Raw genomic sequence first — 15,131 nt, forward strand, 5'->3', positions numbered from 1 at the left:
TCATCAGCCACTGTTATAACCCTGGAAGGCAAAGCTTAACAGCACACAGGAGCAAGCCAGATGTCAGGTATAGCCTGTACCTGCTTCTGTGATTAGGGTATGTAATGTCCTTGTCCTGCAACAAGGCAGGGAAGAAGTTAATTGGCTTGCAGGGCCAGCAAGCATCTAAGCTTTATAAAACATCATGCTCCTCAGTATCTTGTAGCTATTTGTTTGCCTGAAAATTAAGTAGCAAAGCAAATAATCATAGGGGAGTTGTTGCCTTTTCACCTTCAGCTGCCTGACCCAGCTTGGGAGTTCAGTGCTAACCAATGTCTTTCACTGCACCCTTCAAATGGGGTGCAGGAGGGATCATGATGGGAAGTGTTGCTGTAACCAACAATGCCTGGTGCCTGTAGGCCTGTGGCACACGGATTTGATCTTCTGGCACCTAAGGACGAGGGGCTGACCAAAGGTAATCCTGTGGCTGGGGCCTTCATCGCTTTGCTGTGGTAGATTTTCTGGTACTAAATATATGAGTGCAGAATCTCCTTCCTGCAGAAAAGTGTCAGGAATTATAAGGATTAGTTTGCACAGAGAATGACTAGAAAAGTCTGGGTGTAGCTCACCTAAAGGACTAGTAGGAGAAGGGCTGTAAGAGATTAATGTGTTTATGGCACCTAAATTAGCAGGTCACGGAGTTACATGCAGCTTCAAACAGCCAGCTCAGGAGACAAAGGACAGTGAGTAAAACTGATGACTCACAGGGGTGAGGGGATGCAGAGACCAGTCCCTGCCAGCTCCTAAAGGGGACAGGAAGGCATGTCCAAAACCAGCACAGTCACCAGCCTAAGTACAACTGGGACATGTGGAAAGAACAGGACAGAGAGAGTCCATTGCCCTCCATGTTAAGGCAGAGAGTGCTGGGAAACCATTTGGATACAGTATTTTGGTACTTGAATGCTGGACAAACCACTTGGAGACATGTTCTGGTCCCAGTGGGTGTATTAGTAAGGAAGGAAATTGGTTTAAAGAGAACAAAAAATCCCCTTCTCCTCCTATAAGGTCTCTTGAGCTCTGCTACATCATTGCTCTAATGTTTCCTTTCCTGAAATGTGTCAGACTTCTACCTTCTAATAATTTGCCTGAAATGGCTCAAGTATTTGATCTTTGCTGGCCAATCCTATGTCTTTTACAGACATAAGACGCCAGGGAGAGAAGACACACCATTGTAGGTCAACCAGTTCTGACCTTCTGAATCCTGGTTCTTCCGAGTGTAGTTCATGCGGAAGACAAAAGCATCCAGAATAAAAGCCACGATGATGGTCATCACCACCTGGGAGAAGACATGAACAGAAGGGATCAGGAGGCTGCTGCTGGTGTGTGTGTGGGGTTCTTCCAGTCCACTTCAACAGGAAGCTGAGCATTTGGTCTGTGCCTCAACTCTATGCTCTTCCATGGCAGAGGAGATGCACATCACACATCTACCTGTGAGTAAACTACTAACAGTCAACTGCAACAGGGACATGCTGCCCTAGTCCACACCCCAGGCCCAGATTTGTGCAGCATCAGCTTTGTCAATGCCCACAGATTCAAATTCCTGCAAGTGATGTGGACTCACACTTGTTTCTGGAAGATGTTTAGGTAGAAGAGCAAAGCTGTCCTCATTTAGGGACTCTGAGCACAATAAAATCTGTCTCCCTTCCTCATTCCCACTATTAGATGCAGGAACCATGTCCAGAAACCTACCATGGTCACAATATAGAAGATCATGAAGTAAAGACGGCTCCAGTGAGTGGTTTGGGATGTCACCCCTTCCTAAAGAGGACAGGGAAAAAGTCAGTAGTACACAAAAGAAGGGAGAGTTGCCTCCTCTCCTGTTGTCCTGGTCCAGGACTGTCCAAAGTCTTCCCAGTGCAGCTCCCTGAAGCAAGTTATTGCTCATTAAAACCAGCCAACCTACCACAGAACTCTCTCCCTTTCCAAATCCTTTCAAAAGCTGTTTCATCCGATCTTACATACATGGAGAAGAAGTGAAGTGGCTCCTAGATTTTCACAGCCTTAGTTGCAAAACTCCATTCAGACCCATTCTCTGGCCCCTTCTCATAGGGAGATAAAGCTGCCAAAGCTCACTGCTACTGCCTGTACCCCAAAACTGCTGTTAACTGCTTGCCAACAGACATAAAGCAGCATAAACACTCTCTCTCACTTATGGCTCTGTAGCTAACCCTGGAACTGCCTTTACAATGCCCAGTGCCCCAGCTGGTCCTTGCAGCTAATCTGCCTCTCAGGCTAGACGGAGAAGTTCCTGTATGTGACACAAAGAACATTTAAAGCTTGAGGCTGCAGGAGACGTTGCTGCTATGAGAACACATCATGGACAGCAGGGTGACAAGCTGGAATACAGAGTGACTTCATTTGTGCAAATTGTGAAAGAAGCATGGCCTGAAGGCTGCTCCAGACTCATGCCCAGCAGCATGCCAGAGCTCAAATGCCAGCCAGTGATCAGGACCAAAAGATGTTTGGCAACAAGTGACAATGTTGGGCCTGTCTCCAGTCACCAGGGGAAGAAAGCCTGGAAGATCTAACTCAAGTGGCCAAGAGCCTGAGCTGTCTATACACACAAGGTTTACTTACCATGATGATGTACCAGTCATTGACGACCGTCAGCTCAAACAGCGTCACTGTATACAAGTGGGAGAAAACCACAGATAAATGCTTTATGCATCCTGACCTACCTTACAGTGATTCTTAGATAAAGGATTTGACAGGCAAGACTGAGGCAAGACACCAAAGTTTAAACACAGCCAGCAAATCCAGAGACAGAACCCTCGTCACTGCTTTACTTCAGACAAAGAGTGTTAGATCTACAGAGCCAGGAGCACAGCTTAATCTGTGTTTCTTAAAAGAATCAGAAACAGACCTGGCTCTTTCCACCAGCAAGCACAGAGACCTGAAATCCCCAGCAGATAACCACCTCTGCTTATACACTAAGAAAAACCATGGAGAGTAACCAACACATTCAAGTTATTCTTCATCACTGCATTTAAATAAATGCATTAGCATCATTATTGGTTCTTTACAAGGGTAGTGACTTAAAGCCCTCCTTAAACATCTGTGTAAGTCTGGTCTGATCACCAGTCAGAACAGATCTGCTAGCTTGACGCTGGCTTTTAAGAGACCCTATGGCTTACCCTGCAAAGCAGTCATTAGTCAGCTGGAGTTCTCCAGACAGAGAGAGCAGGATGCTGAGTGTTTGAGCTGCATTAGCTGGACTCTGAGAGAGTCCCAGGCTTATACGAGCATTCCAGCCCTGCCATCCAGCTCTGCAGGAACACAGATGCACTAAGGAATACTCTTTGCTACAGACAAAACTGCCCTTACCAAAGCTGTTCAAAATGTTGTCAAAGTTGTTGAGATAGTAATAACCTTCCTCCACCACCGTCTTGTTGCCAACTGTATGATTCACCCAGCGGTAGGCATCTGCAACTGTGCTGGTGCTGGTTGGAGAAACCAGGACAAAGAATGAGACTGGAAAGGCAAGGCAAATCCCAGGGGTTATAAATACCAAACCACTCTGAAAGCGCTGAGCAGCAGTTTCTGCCTCTTGGCCAACACTTGCCTTTCCCTCTGAAAGCAAGAGCCTCTCTCCTTCACAGTTCAGCACAAGCCCAGGGAGCACGTGAGACTTTCTAATCATTCAGCAAATATTAGTGCAGAGAAACTGAGTGTTTGAGTTGGGCTCACACCCTTAAAGCTCAGTGTTTCCAAGTGCTCTGCCATCATTAAAGATAAAAAGGGTACAGGACAGCTTAGCTTCCAAGACCAGGTGAATTTAACTTGGTACAAAGTGAGGCCTTGACTGTGTAACATGTCTGGACAAGCAGCTCTGGCATCACCAAGATAGAGCAGATGTTACCAGAGTTTCCAGTCACAGCAGCATGAAGAAGTCCTCCCAGTGCAGCTCCCTGAAGCAAGTTATTGCTCATTAAAACCAGCCAACCTAACACAGAACTCTCTCCCTTTCCAAATCCTTTCAAAAGCCGTTGCATCCGATCTTACATACATGGGGAAGTGAAGTGGCTCCTAGATTTTCACAGCCTTAGTTGCAAAACTCCATTCAGATCCATTCTCTGGCCCCTTCTCATACGGATATAAAGCTGCCAAAGCTCAATGCTACTGCCTGTACCCCAAAACCACTACAGAGAGGGGAAGATTTGCACTACTCACTTGCAGCAGTTTGGGTAGACCACACCAGCAAAGAACTCCATGCCAACAATGGCAAAGCAATAGTAGAAGATCAGCAGGGTTAAACCCAGGCTGGAGGCAAAAACAGAAAGGGCACCATGTTACTGAAGAGTTGCTAGGGCAGGGAAACAGCAACAGGCTGCTTGCTCTGGAAGGCATTTCCGATGGATGGGAACCCCAGACCACCCTCCCTGCCGCTGTGGCTCTGCACTTCTTTGCCTGCTCTCACTCAAGAGCTCCTAGGACAAGGAGCTTGGCACTCACTGAAAAGAGAAAGTAAAGAGCAGCCTGGATCCCCTCCCAGTCTGTCTTTTTCTGGTAAACAAAAGCCTCTCCAGTTTCTTTATTGAAGAACAACACACACTGTTTCTGCCCTCTCCATGTCCTTGGATGCAGGGACTGCGCCAAGAACAGGGTTCTCTAACTAACACACTCTGCTCAGACCTCCTTCAAGGGAGGATGCCCCAGTCAAACACCAAGCTCCTTCTGCCCCACCATTTCACAACAATGCTCTTCAGTGGTGGTACTAAACACCCGGGGCTGAGTATATTCATGTCAATGTTCCTCCCAAATGAACCTCCCTTCTCATCAAAAGCTGGGGTGGGGAAGGAAAAATGAAGCATTGGCTTGTAGTTATCCTCCTAACACAAAAGTAGGAGGAGGCCCAGGGTGCTGGAGTGTTGCTTATCACGCACTGCTCCAAGAAACTGGAAGATGAACACCCCACTGCAGCACACTGAAGGATCAGTAACAACCTACTGACAGAGCAGAGCAGACAGATCAGATCATGAACGAATTTGACAGGTCCCTATCCTAGACTCCAACCCTAGACACTAAACCCCTCTCCCCTACCATCACCAAAGGAGAAGTCAGTACCTGGCCATCCGGGGGAACAGCTCAAACATTGTGTCCAGCACATTTCTGTAGCGTTTCTTCAATTTAAACAGCCTGAAAGAAGAAGCCTTTAAAGGAGAAGCTTTTAAAGGAGGAGTTACCTACACACGGCAGGGTTGCTGTGGTGGTAGCACAGTTCTCTCTACCTCTCAGGTCCATGAACAGCAAGGTGTCCTGACACCAAACTCACAGGATCTGCTCTTTCTGCTCACCTAACAGTGTCCCACTGTCCCATTTGAATGTTATGGCACATTCAACCAAGTGTTCACAGGGTTGAGGAATCTCAAGGAAAAGTCAAGGTCTTTTTACACAGCACGATGCATAAATAGGGATTTAAACAACAATAAACTGTAAGAACTTAAACTAGTCCCGTGCACAGGACTCATTACTCCTTTCTGTGCTTCCCCCACGACCCAATAAAAATTGATGAAAGAAAAGTACATTGAGCTAATGTAAGAGTTGGCAACTCCATCAGCCTCTACCTGAACACAAACGCAGCCTTTGGCAGGGCAGCAGCACAGAAAACAGTATTTCCCCCCCGCCTCTTGAGTGTTATGAAGGATTCTCTACATCTTCACTGAGGAGCTAAATCACATTAGTTTGTTTTCAACAGAACAACATTTTGCCTCCAATGCCCTCGCACTGTTCTGCAGAGGTACATCCCAACAGCCTCAAAACGAGAGGGTTAATGAGACCCAAATAACTGAGCTGCAGGGAGGTTACAGGCCACAGTCTCGCTTCAAGTGTGTGAGATGCAGTGAGAGCAGGGCTGCCCTTCACCCAGGAAAGCAGCATCCTTTGAGAACTGTAATTTCTGGTAATTCAATGGAAATTATAAAAGTGGCTCAGGCTGCCTCACCCTGACACAACAGCTTTCCTCTGAACAGCATCAGACCATTGAGAGGAGGTGTAAGAACCCCACGAAGGCAGACACAGGATAATCTGCCCCTGGTAAATCCCTTGATCTCTATTAGAGATCAGCTTAAGCTCCAGAGCACGAGGTTTCCTATGCCATCCCAAGTTTTTGTTATCATTCGTTTTGATAACTCTGGCTAATCTCATTACCCCACGCAATTCCTGCTTGCCACGGTTGTGTACCCACAGAGCAATCCTTGCCCTCTCCTCGTAAGGAGCTCTGTCCTCAACTGGATTGATGGAAAACAAGCCTGTCTGTTTTCTCTCCTCTCTATCCCCCTCCAGCCTTCCCATCTCACCTCAGCAGCTGAAGGGGTCGCAAGACCACAATGAAGTAGAAGGGTTCCATGTTAAACGCCAGTGCCATGAGCCCCAAAAATGCAAACAGGGTGACTGAGAAGTCAAAGCTGGAGAGAAAACAGAACAAACACCACAATAAAATAAGAGCAATGATTTAGCACTAGTGTTTCAGCAGAGAAGAGGTACTTGGTGCTGCTCCAGCCTAACAAGATACACAAGGCCTGCTGATGGCCTCCTCTACAGGCCTGAAAACTCCTCTCAGAAGTCAGCCTTTCTAACCCAAGCATTTTGACCACCTCTCTCTCAACAACATCAGTGCACACTTACAGATTCCAGCCTGAGGACAGGTACTCGACAGGCCCCAGCCCAGTGGTCTTCAGGAGCAGCTCCACGCCATAGACTGTAAGACAAGATGACAGCCATGGTCAGAAACAAGCAGCATCACAAGGAGGGCTTATGCAAAGGTTTGCCCTCAAAGATGCATGGTGCTTTAAGTACAGGACTTCTGAACATAGGTTTAACAGACCCCCAACCCATCTGCCTTATTCTCTGTGTGATGCCAAAGAGACATTTTCCCTCCAAATCAATGCATTTCCTTGGATTCATGGTGATTTCTCTCCAGAGCACAAGCCCCTCAGTTGGTTGACATGCTATAAACATTGAGGGACAAGCTCCTGTAAGAAAGGCCAGAAAGTGGTGCAGGGAATTCAGTCCTGCCTGTTCATTTCCTTCTATCTCAGTGGAACATACCAACATCCCATAGCCTAGCCTTGACCTGCAGGGAGAGATGCTTTCAAAGAGAAGCTGTTCTACTTTCACCCTCTGTTTTGGCAGCACCTCGTGGCCCTGTATGTTAAAGAACACTATAACACTATAACAACATGATGATACCCTGTTTGTCACTCCCAAATCCTTCTTTCCAGGTTCCAAGGAGAGAAGTGAAGAGCTGGATGACAACAGCCTTGTTAAAAGAAGCATTGCAGAGTGCCTCTGCCTTCAAACTTCCCCAACAAGTGTTTTGAAGCCTAATGGCAGGGAACTAGAGCTATCCTTTAGAGTAACCTCTCCTAGATTCTCCAAAGAACCTCCTTTTGCAGTTTTCATGCTATTTTCATTCAATGGAGCTATACTCCTCAAGCAGGAGACACTGGCAGGAGAAGGGAAGTGAATTCACATCACTGGAGAGTTCTACAGCAGTGCAATGAGCCAGCACATGAAGATAAGGAACTGCTTGTACCACGTAAATGGCATTCAATCAGAAAACTCATCAATTAGTTCACCCAGTCCTTTCAGTGCTCTCCTCTGCCCCTTGCCCTCTGCACTCCAACAGCAGTGCCTTGCTTTGCGTGGCAGATCTGCAGCAGACCAGAGCTGGTAATGCCTCCTGGAATAGCCAGTGCAGCACAGGGCACCGTGAGCAACTCCACACAGCTCCAGCTCTGGAGGAGCTCATCACTGTGCCTAACAAATGAGGCTGCTCTGCTCCCATGGTTGAAGCCAGAAGAATAAGAAAGCAGCTTTTGCAGAGCTGCAGCAAAGTTCACACAGGCATGCATGGATGCTGACAACCCCTGCCAGGCACAGCACTGCTCTAGATGGAATCTGTACACGTGTGGTTAAGTTTTAACTTCAAACTGAACATAGAAACAGAGCTGTCTATTCCCTTCCCAACTCCTTATGAAACGGCATCCCTCTGTTGGAACCATCAGCTTACTTGTGAGGAAGACTATGTAGCTCCATGGGACGTTTCTGGAGAAGAAATTCCCTCCTGCAAAGATACAAGAAGAGCTTTGTCTGGCCTTCCCTGGTTTTTAAACCGCAGCACCACAGTCAAGAAGCAAGCTGTGAGGTTGCCTACCTTGCAGCATGAAGGTTTCAACAAGAATCCAAATTCCATTCACAGCCACCACAGTATCTGGAAAACAAAGTAAAAACTCACAGCAAAACCACTGTCATACATTTCCCAAGCTAATAAAAAGAGCACAGGACAAGTGGCAGGGTCATTGTTTCCAGCCCAACACACTTATAGACTCTTCCATCCTGAGTGTCCCCAGGTCTTTAACAGATGTGGTACCTTTACCTTCAGAAGGAAACAAAACGAAAAGAAACCAATGGTCTGAATCAGCTCAAATAATTTTTACTCATCATTATCTTACATCCTTCCATGTTATTACCTATGTATTTCAGCTTCCTCCTAGTTCTGGAAGAAGATCTCGAGGACCTTTGAGTCCCCAGCAGTGCAGGACAAAGCCTTGTTGGATCTATCGCTGCTCCCCAGCATTCCCATCCTGAGAACTGGAGGTGCAGGATCTCTCCTTTTCACTCAGATCACCTCACTCCACCCAACCTCTTCAGTTTAGTATCCCAATGTACAAAAAGCCTTCTCCTCCAACATTCAAAACCTCCAAATGACTGTGTAGGAACGGATCTTTTAGAACACAGCTATGTTATTGTAGAGAAGAGGAGCACAGAATCACTCCTGCGGTTGCCAAGGGATCTCTCCAGCAATAAGGATGCTTGCACCTTCCCAAGTACAAACAGAAGGTGTTCGACTGTCAAGGCAGTTCTTATCCAGCAAGATAAAACCCTCAAGGCTTGTGAAAGAGCCCACCAACCTACCTCAGCACAAGCAGCTGACTCCTGCAGACTCAGACCCACAAGTGTGTTATGAAGCAGTGAACCAATGAGCCTCCCTAGAAGACTCAACACAGTGAGAGCTGAGCCCAGGCTGCTGTAGGGCTTGGTACAAGTATGAGGGTCCCTCTCTCTCTACCAAAACTGTACCTCAGAGCAAAAACCAGGCCCCACCACACTGAAGACCTTGCAAGGGCTGGCAGATACAGCACACCAGCCCCAAGGGAGCAAAGCAGAGACAGTTTGTTACTTCTACTTACACATAGTGTACTGGAACACCCGGGAGTTCACAAGGATGTTGATGCCTGCATGAAGGGAAGTATGACAAAACACATGTTTCTGTGATCCTCCAGACCTCACATAGGTTCCTCTATCATCTTCTTAGAGACATTTTTCATACCTTCAGCACAGAAGCTACACAGATCAGCAGATTATTAACTTGTACCTCTTGTGACCAAGTCCCAACTTCCTCTAGGATTGTAGCAGCAATGAGCTCACTACCCTTAATCCCCAAGATGCCTTTTTTTACCCCTCTCTATATCCTAGTTCTGTGGTGTGGACAGAGGTAAATGCAGCTGCTGAAGCACTGTCTGTGTCTGGAACAGCACACATGCTGTCAAGGAGGGTTGAGTGCATCCTATGCAGGACTCCCAGGGCCACTGTGTGTTTGGATCATGATGGTCTCCCACCAGCATGCAAGGCTGAGAAAGAATTGCAGGTAAGCTCTTACTTGTGAATGGCTACATTCAATCAGGAAACCTGGGACATGAGAGATGAATCACATTATCAAGACAGATCACACTGATGGGTATTTCAGACCTCCTTCCCCTACCTGAGCAGCTGCACTTAGAGAATCATAAGAGTGCTTTGGGTTGGAAGGCACCTTAAAGCTCATCCAGTTCCAACCCCAACTTGACCTGTATGAGCGCTGCACCCACATCTTGGAAGCAGGAAGCCCAAGTTTTGTGAACACACAAATCCCACTCCACAGTCACTGCAGTGAGCTGCTGCCTGCGGTACGGAGCAGCTCTAGGAAGTACTGGATTTGGGAATTGTAAATCCCCACCTAACTTCTGTGCTCAAAAAGGAACACAGCCCTCCATGACCTCCGGGTTTGCTTCTGCCAAGAAGTCTCTTGTTTTAAGGAACACAGGGAATATTTACATGACAGAAATCTTCCCTGGAGACTCTGAACATACACAGGGTAGGTTAGCAGGCCTTCATTCAATGGTTTACCAGGGACATAACAGAAGATCCCTTCAGAAGGCTTTGTCATTGTAAAGAAACACTCTTCCTGTTAGCTGAACATATCCTGTCATGAAAGCACAGCCTGTTACCTTTAAAAATAAGGAATGCTGTCCTTGGAAGGTCATCAAACCAGTGCTCCCGATTTCGTTTTGCCTGGAAGCAGAACAGCCACAATCAGGAGCAGTCAATGCTACATCCATACAGAAACATGCAGTGATGGACACCCACCTTATCCCCATCATCTGCTGCTTTGAGATTACCTTGCTTTCCTACCCACCTTCCCTCTAATCACCGGCCTCTCCCCCCGCCACTTCCCTTCTTTTCCACCCAGTAAATACTCACCTTCCATTTTAAGCCAACAACTTCATAGAAATTGTAAAAATCCTTCAGACTGCAAAACAAAGAAGCATCTGATCAGAGCCTTGGAGCTGGTTACATCCTTAACTCTCCTTGGCAGGCAGCAGCAGCACAGAGCCCCTGGAAGTTATTAACTCCTTATTAGAGCTGAACCACAGCTGATAGAACTCAACACTGAGCTCTTCCCAGCCTGGCCAAGGGTTACTGACTGACAATAGAGGGGCAAAGCCAACCTTCTTCTGCTACAGCTCTTAGAGGAAACTCTGACCCTGCTCATCTCCAGAACTCTGCCACTGAGAGGGAAGTCCTACGGCTTAGACAGCAAACTGAGACAGAGTTTGTACTGCTCTTCATGAAGAAGCCTTGGGCTGTCTTAATGCCTTGTACAGTCCTTTTCTATCGTCTTTGCACATTTTCCTTTCAAGGCAACAGTGTATTTGAACAAGGACATGAAAGCAAAGAAACTCATAAACCATGAATGCCTGTCTAGGTGCTCAGGGTCAGGCCTCTAACAGCTTTTAGCTGTCTGAAAATGAGGATGCTGAACTTCTCAGACTTGTACTGGTGTCCTTAGGTGCCTGCATTTCAAAACTCAGTTTTTCTCCCTATGCCCTCTTCAATACTTCTCTACGGCACTTGATTTTAAGGAGAAACATCAGCACCAGTTTCACGGGAGACTCACTTGGAGCCTATCTGTGGCCAGAACAAAGGAGAAGGAAGAGAAGGTCTCCTGCTCTATTTCCCTCTACTTCCATGCTGGCTGGAGTTGGTTGCCCGCATCCATCTACCAGGATGGTAATTCTCTGCCTCATAACACAGAGGATGGCAGTCCTGAAAGCACCAGCAGAACCAGAGCTTAATTAGCAAAGCCCTGGGGGACGCAGCCAGCTGCTGGTAAAGCACAAACTTGTTAAGCTGTGAGGCTGCACTGTGTGCAGCAATGCTCCTTGCAGGCTCTGATGCTGTTCCTCAGTTCCCTGCTCTGCTCTGAAAGGGGAGGTGGGAAACGGGCTGCCAGCAGAGCGCTGTATCCACAAGAGGGCATGCAGGAACTCCATTGCCTCCAAAGGAAAACCTCAGCTCTCAGGGTACCCATCCCTCCAAGCTGCTCTCCAGGCAAAGCCTTTCAATCGCTTCACTCCATTCCCACATCTCAATGTTCATTCCCTAAACCCAGGCATCCTTTCCAAAATACAGCCTATAGCTTCAGGAGTAAAGCAACCTCCCTGCTCTGGGTGCAGTAAGACCCCATCCTACCTGACTAAAGGAGTATTGCTTTGATTCAGTGCTTTGAAAGTGAGATATCGCTCTCTGGCACACATCCGAGGCTTGTAAAACCGCAACAGCCCTTCGAAGTGCTTGAAGGAAATTCCAGACGGCCTCTGGAAACAAAGGAATGTTGTTCAGAAGCAGCAACATCAGGCAGAAGCACATAGAGGCTAACAGATTGAATTCTCACTCTGGATTTGGTTTAGGCAGGATTTCTCCATTACTGTAAGATGCCATTAGAACTAAGCCTCAGAAGTACCCTAAGCTATTACTTCGAAGTGCTGAGCTAATCCCAGAGCACGGAGATCAGGAATTCTCCTGGCAATCAGCTCCCCTCCACCCTGCAAATGCAGAATTCTTCCCTGTTGCCCTATCATGGGAAAACTGTCCAACCAGACACCTCAAGCAACTGAGTCCAGCCCCTCTTCTTGGGAAATTAGGAGGTAGCCTAATAGATCCCATTACTGGCACTTCTTTAAGACTATTAGCTGTGTGCCCTAAACATGAACTAATCTACTAGAAGTGGATTAGTTATTTTTGGGTCTTATTTCTTTTGCTGCTCCACGGTTAAGCAAGAAATCAGCCCTCTCCCCAAGTGCTCTGTCCTCGTGAAGAGCTGTTTGCAGGTGTGTTAGCTCTGTTTCTGAACCATTTACTCATGCAGTACCTAGCAACTGTACCAGATCTTCACCTGTGTGACCCACTCCTCCTCTCAGTACTGGTGCTTGAGAGGCAAGTCATGTGACCCACACTGAATCAGAGAGAAATCAATGCCTGCCTGCACTTCAGAGCAGATTTCACTCATTTTATCATGACATTTCCATGATCTCACACTGAAATTCAGACTGCTTTGGTTTTCCTCCAGAAACAGATACACACAAGTTACATGAATGAAAAAACCCAGGAGCCCTTGGTGCGATTGCAGGCAACAGACCCCAGGCATCTCTTTTAGAACATGCTTTTTGAACTCTCCAGAGCACTGGTGCTGGTAGAACACTGCTGACCTCCCCCTCTCCTGCTGCACCCCGGTGCCTGCAGAGCCCTGTACCTGCTTGGTGATCAGCAAGCGGTATGCGTGCTGGATGGCCGTGCGCTTGTGCAGCAGCAAGGACTTGAACTTCCTCTTCTCGATGTCATTGAAGGTGTCAAACACAACAGCCAGAAGCTGCAGAGAGAAGACAAGAGAGAAAGTCACATTTTGATCTTTATACTCTGCAGCTACCCAAGGCACTGCTTCTTCAAAAAGGCAGCATCCAGCCTAGAGAGGCAATGAGAGGCATTGCCTGCAGGACGCATTTACTACACTGGCTGAGGCAAGTGGAGTCAGTGAGGGTCTGTTGGCCATAAGGGATCCCGTAAGGGGATCACCAAGGACGCTGCACACACACTGATCCACTTTTTGGAAGAGATCCAGACATTTCAGGCCTCCCATACACTTGCTGGTGGCTCTAGGAGCTAAGGCTAAACCTCACACATGCCAACAGAACAGTATTAAAAGGTTTGGTAAAATGCCACGATTTCTTCCTGGAAAGTAGGTTTTGAGGGTTCTCTCTGGATTCACCCTTCTTTGGCAAAGCCATGTCAAAGCTAACCCTCCATCTAGGACAGCAGCAGTGAAAACCAAGCATCAAATCATTCGCCTTAGGTTGCAGAATTCCTCAACTCATTTGGCAAGCCCTTTTCCACCACTCACATCCTCCCCTGAGCTGGTCCTGGCCCTGCCCTAGATGCTGCAAGAAGCAGAGCCAGCACAGCAGCCATGCTCTCACACTGCAGTTGTCAGCACTCAAATCCTGCCAACCTTAGTAATTCCATCCCCTTCAAACTGATTTAGAAAGTATTTTAGGCAAGGCCAGATCATAAAATGCCATTTTGTGATAAATAATTAAGCCAGGAAAGGACAATAAATTTCATGCAACCGAGTATGTCACTCCAAGCATGATATTAATGTGAGAGAAGCTGAAGGATATAATTTTGATTTGGTGTGATTTAGTTCAATTCCTTGTGGTTAAACATTAAGAGAGTCCTGTTCGTAGCAAAGCTGGCATTTCTAGGAGTATTCTGCCAAAGGGTCTCAGGTTATGACAGAGGACTCTTGGGAATGGGGAAGCCTCTGCTGGGTAATGAGCTCTGAAGTCAGGCAGAGAGAATTCAAGTGCTTCAGCAGGAGACTCACCAAGTTCATGATGAAGTAGAGCTCAATGGAGAGATACACTATGAAGAAGACACAGGACCAGGGGTTCCGGGCGTACGATGGCATCATCACATCAGGGAAACTGCATCCAAAAAGACACAGATTAAAGCACCAAATAGCTCATGCTACACATCCCGCTACAAAGGCAAGAGGCACAGGGCTGTGTGTAATCTCACAGCTGAAGAGCTGCACGTTTCTGCCTAACAGCTGCTCGTGGCACAGGTTTGTGCCTAGCAATGAGCAGCAGGAATGTGGAAGCAGAGTGAAAAACATCAATATGAAAAGCACATTCCTTGCACATCCCAAAAACCAAATAGGCAAACAGGGTTTGTAACAGGGCTAAGGGCTGTGCTTTGACATGTAGCAACAGCAGCACACCCTCTGTGTCAGGGGGTTACAACCTAGATTTATTCCATCCTTTGCTAATTTCCTAAGCCTCAGAGCTCTCCTTCCCAGTGGATCAATATTTGCCCACTGCTGTTATCCCCCTTTCCTAGTAGACAGGTGAACTGAAGCAGAGGAATAGGAAGTTACTTCCCAACAGCAAACTGTTGGCTGACAAAGGACCACAAAGAGAAACTTTCCCTTCTTGGTGCAAGGCCTAGTAAAGGCGTTTCCCCCCCTGTTGCCTTCACAGTGATGAAGTGGACTGAGCTGCTCAGAGATAACTCTGCATCTGAGGTCACAGTGTCCTAAGCCAAAATGAAATACCAGCTTCCCATGAGGCTGACCCAGGAAATCTCCCTCTCATGCAGAGGAAAAGAGATGGAGCACTTCTGCAAACAAACTCAGGGCTCTGACAGGTTTCCTTAAGGACAAAGTGAAATCCGGAGCTAGGAAAGCATGAACTTACTTTGAAGTGGTCAGAAGCACAAAGAGATTCACGAGGCTGTTCTCTAAGGTGTTGAAGTACTGAAAGAAAACACTCCCATGACAAAATGCAAGCAGAATTTCACAGTGACATTTCATTCACAAAACAAACAATCCTCTCCCTCCTCCCTTCAATACAGGCAGCTCTGCAACTCCCTGATGCCTCCCTAGGGAAAGGGTACTTGAGCACTGGTCTGGTTTAAAGGTCTCTAACAGATGGCAT

The 15,131-nt window shown here is 47.1% G+C and overlaps 1 protein-coding gene across 3 annotated transcripts in view; it reads right to left on the reverse strand.

Moving 5' to 3' along the window:
• TPCN1 (two pore segment channel 1) overlaps positions 1-15,131 on the reverse strand; it is a 46,776-nt gene that overhangs the window by 5,262 nt on the left and 26,383 nt on the right. For all 3 annotated transcript variants that reach the window (XM_031047794.2, XM_031047795.2, XM_013128711.3), the window contains exons 9-25: positions 14,892-14,950; positions 14,021-14,120; positions 12,893-13,009; positions 11,833-11,957; positions 10,561-10,609; positions 10,308-10,371; positions 9,231-9,275; positions 8,195-8,251; positions 8,051-8,104; positions 6,664-6,736; positions 6,336-6,443; positions 5,104-5,175; positions 4,210-4,299; positions 3,364-3,479; positions 2,617-2,663; positions 1,729-1,797; positions 1,231-1,315 (exon numbers count right to left, since the gene is read on the reverse strand). In XM_031047794.2, the coding sequence (XP_030903654.2) occupies positions 1,231-1,315; positions 1,729-1,797; positions 2,617-2,663; positions 3,364-3,479; positions 4,210-4,299; positions 5,104-5,175; positions 6,336-6,443; positions 6,664-6,736; positions 8,051-8,104; positions 8,195-8,251; positions 9,231-9,275; positions 10,308-10,371; positions 10,561-10,609; positions 11,833-11,957; positions 12,893-13,009; positions 14,021-14,120; positions 14,892-14,950 (1,330 nt within the window). The remainder of the gene's footprint in view (positions 1-1,230; positions 1,316-1,728; positions 1,798-2,616; positions 2,664-3,363; positions 3,480-4,209; positions 4,300-5,103; positions 5,176-6,335; positions 6,444-6,663; positions 6,737-8,050; positions 8,105-8,194; positions 8,252-9,230; positions 9,276-10,307; positions 10,372-10,560; positions 10,610-11,832; positions 11,958-12,892; positions 13,010-14,020; positions 14,121-14,891; positions 14,951-15,131) is intronic.

Source organism: Melopsittacus undulatus, chromosome 12 (assembly GCF_012275295.1).
Source record: "Melopsittacus undulatus isolate bMelUnd1 chromosome 12, bMelUnd1.mat.Z, whole genome shotgun sequence".
In the NCBI taxonomy this organism is placed as follows: Eukaryota; Metazoa; Chordata; class Aves; order Psittaciformes; family Psittaculidae; genus Melopsittacus; species Melopsittacus undulatus.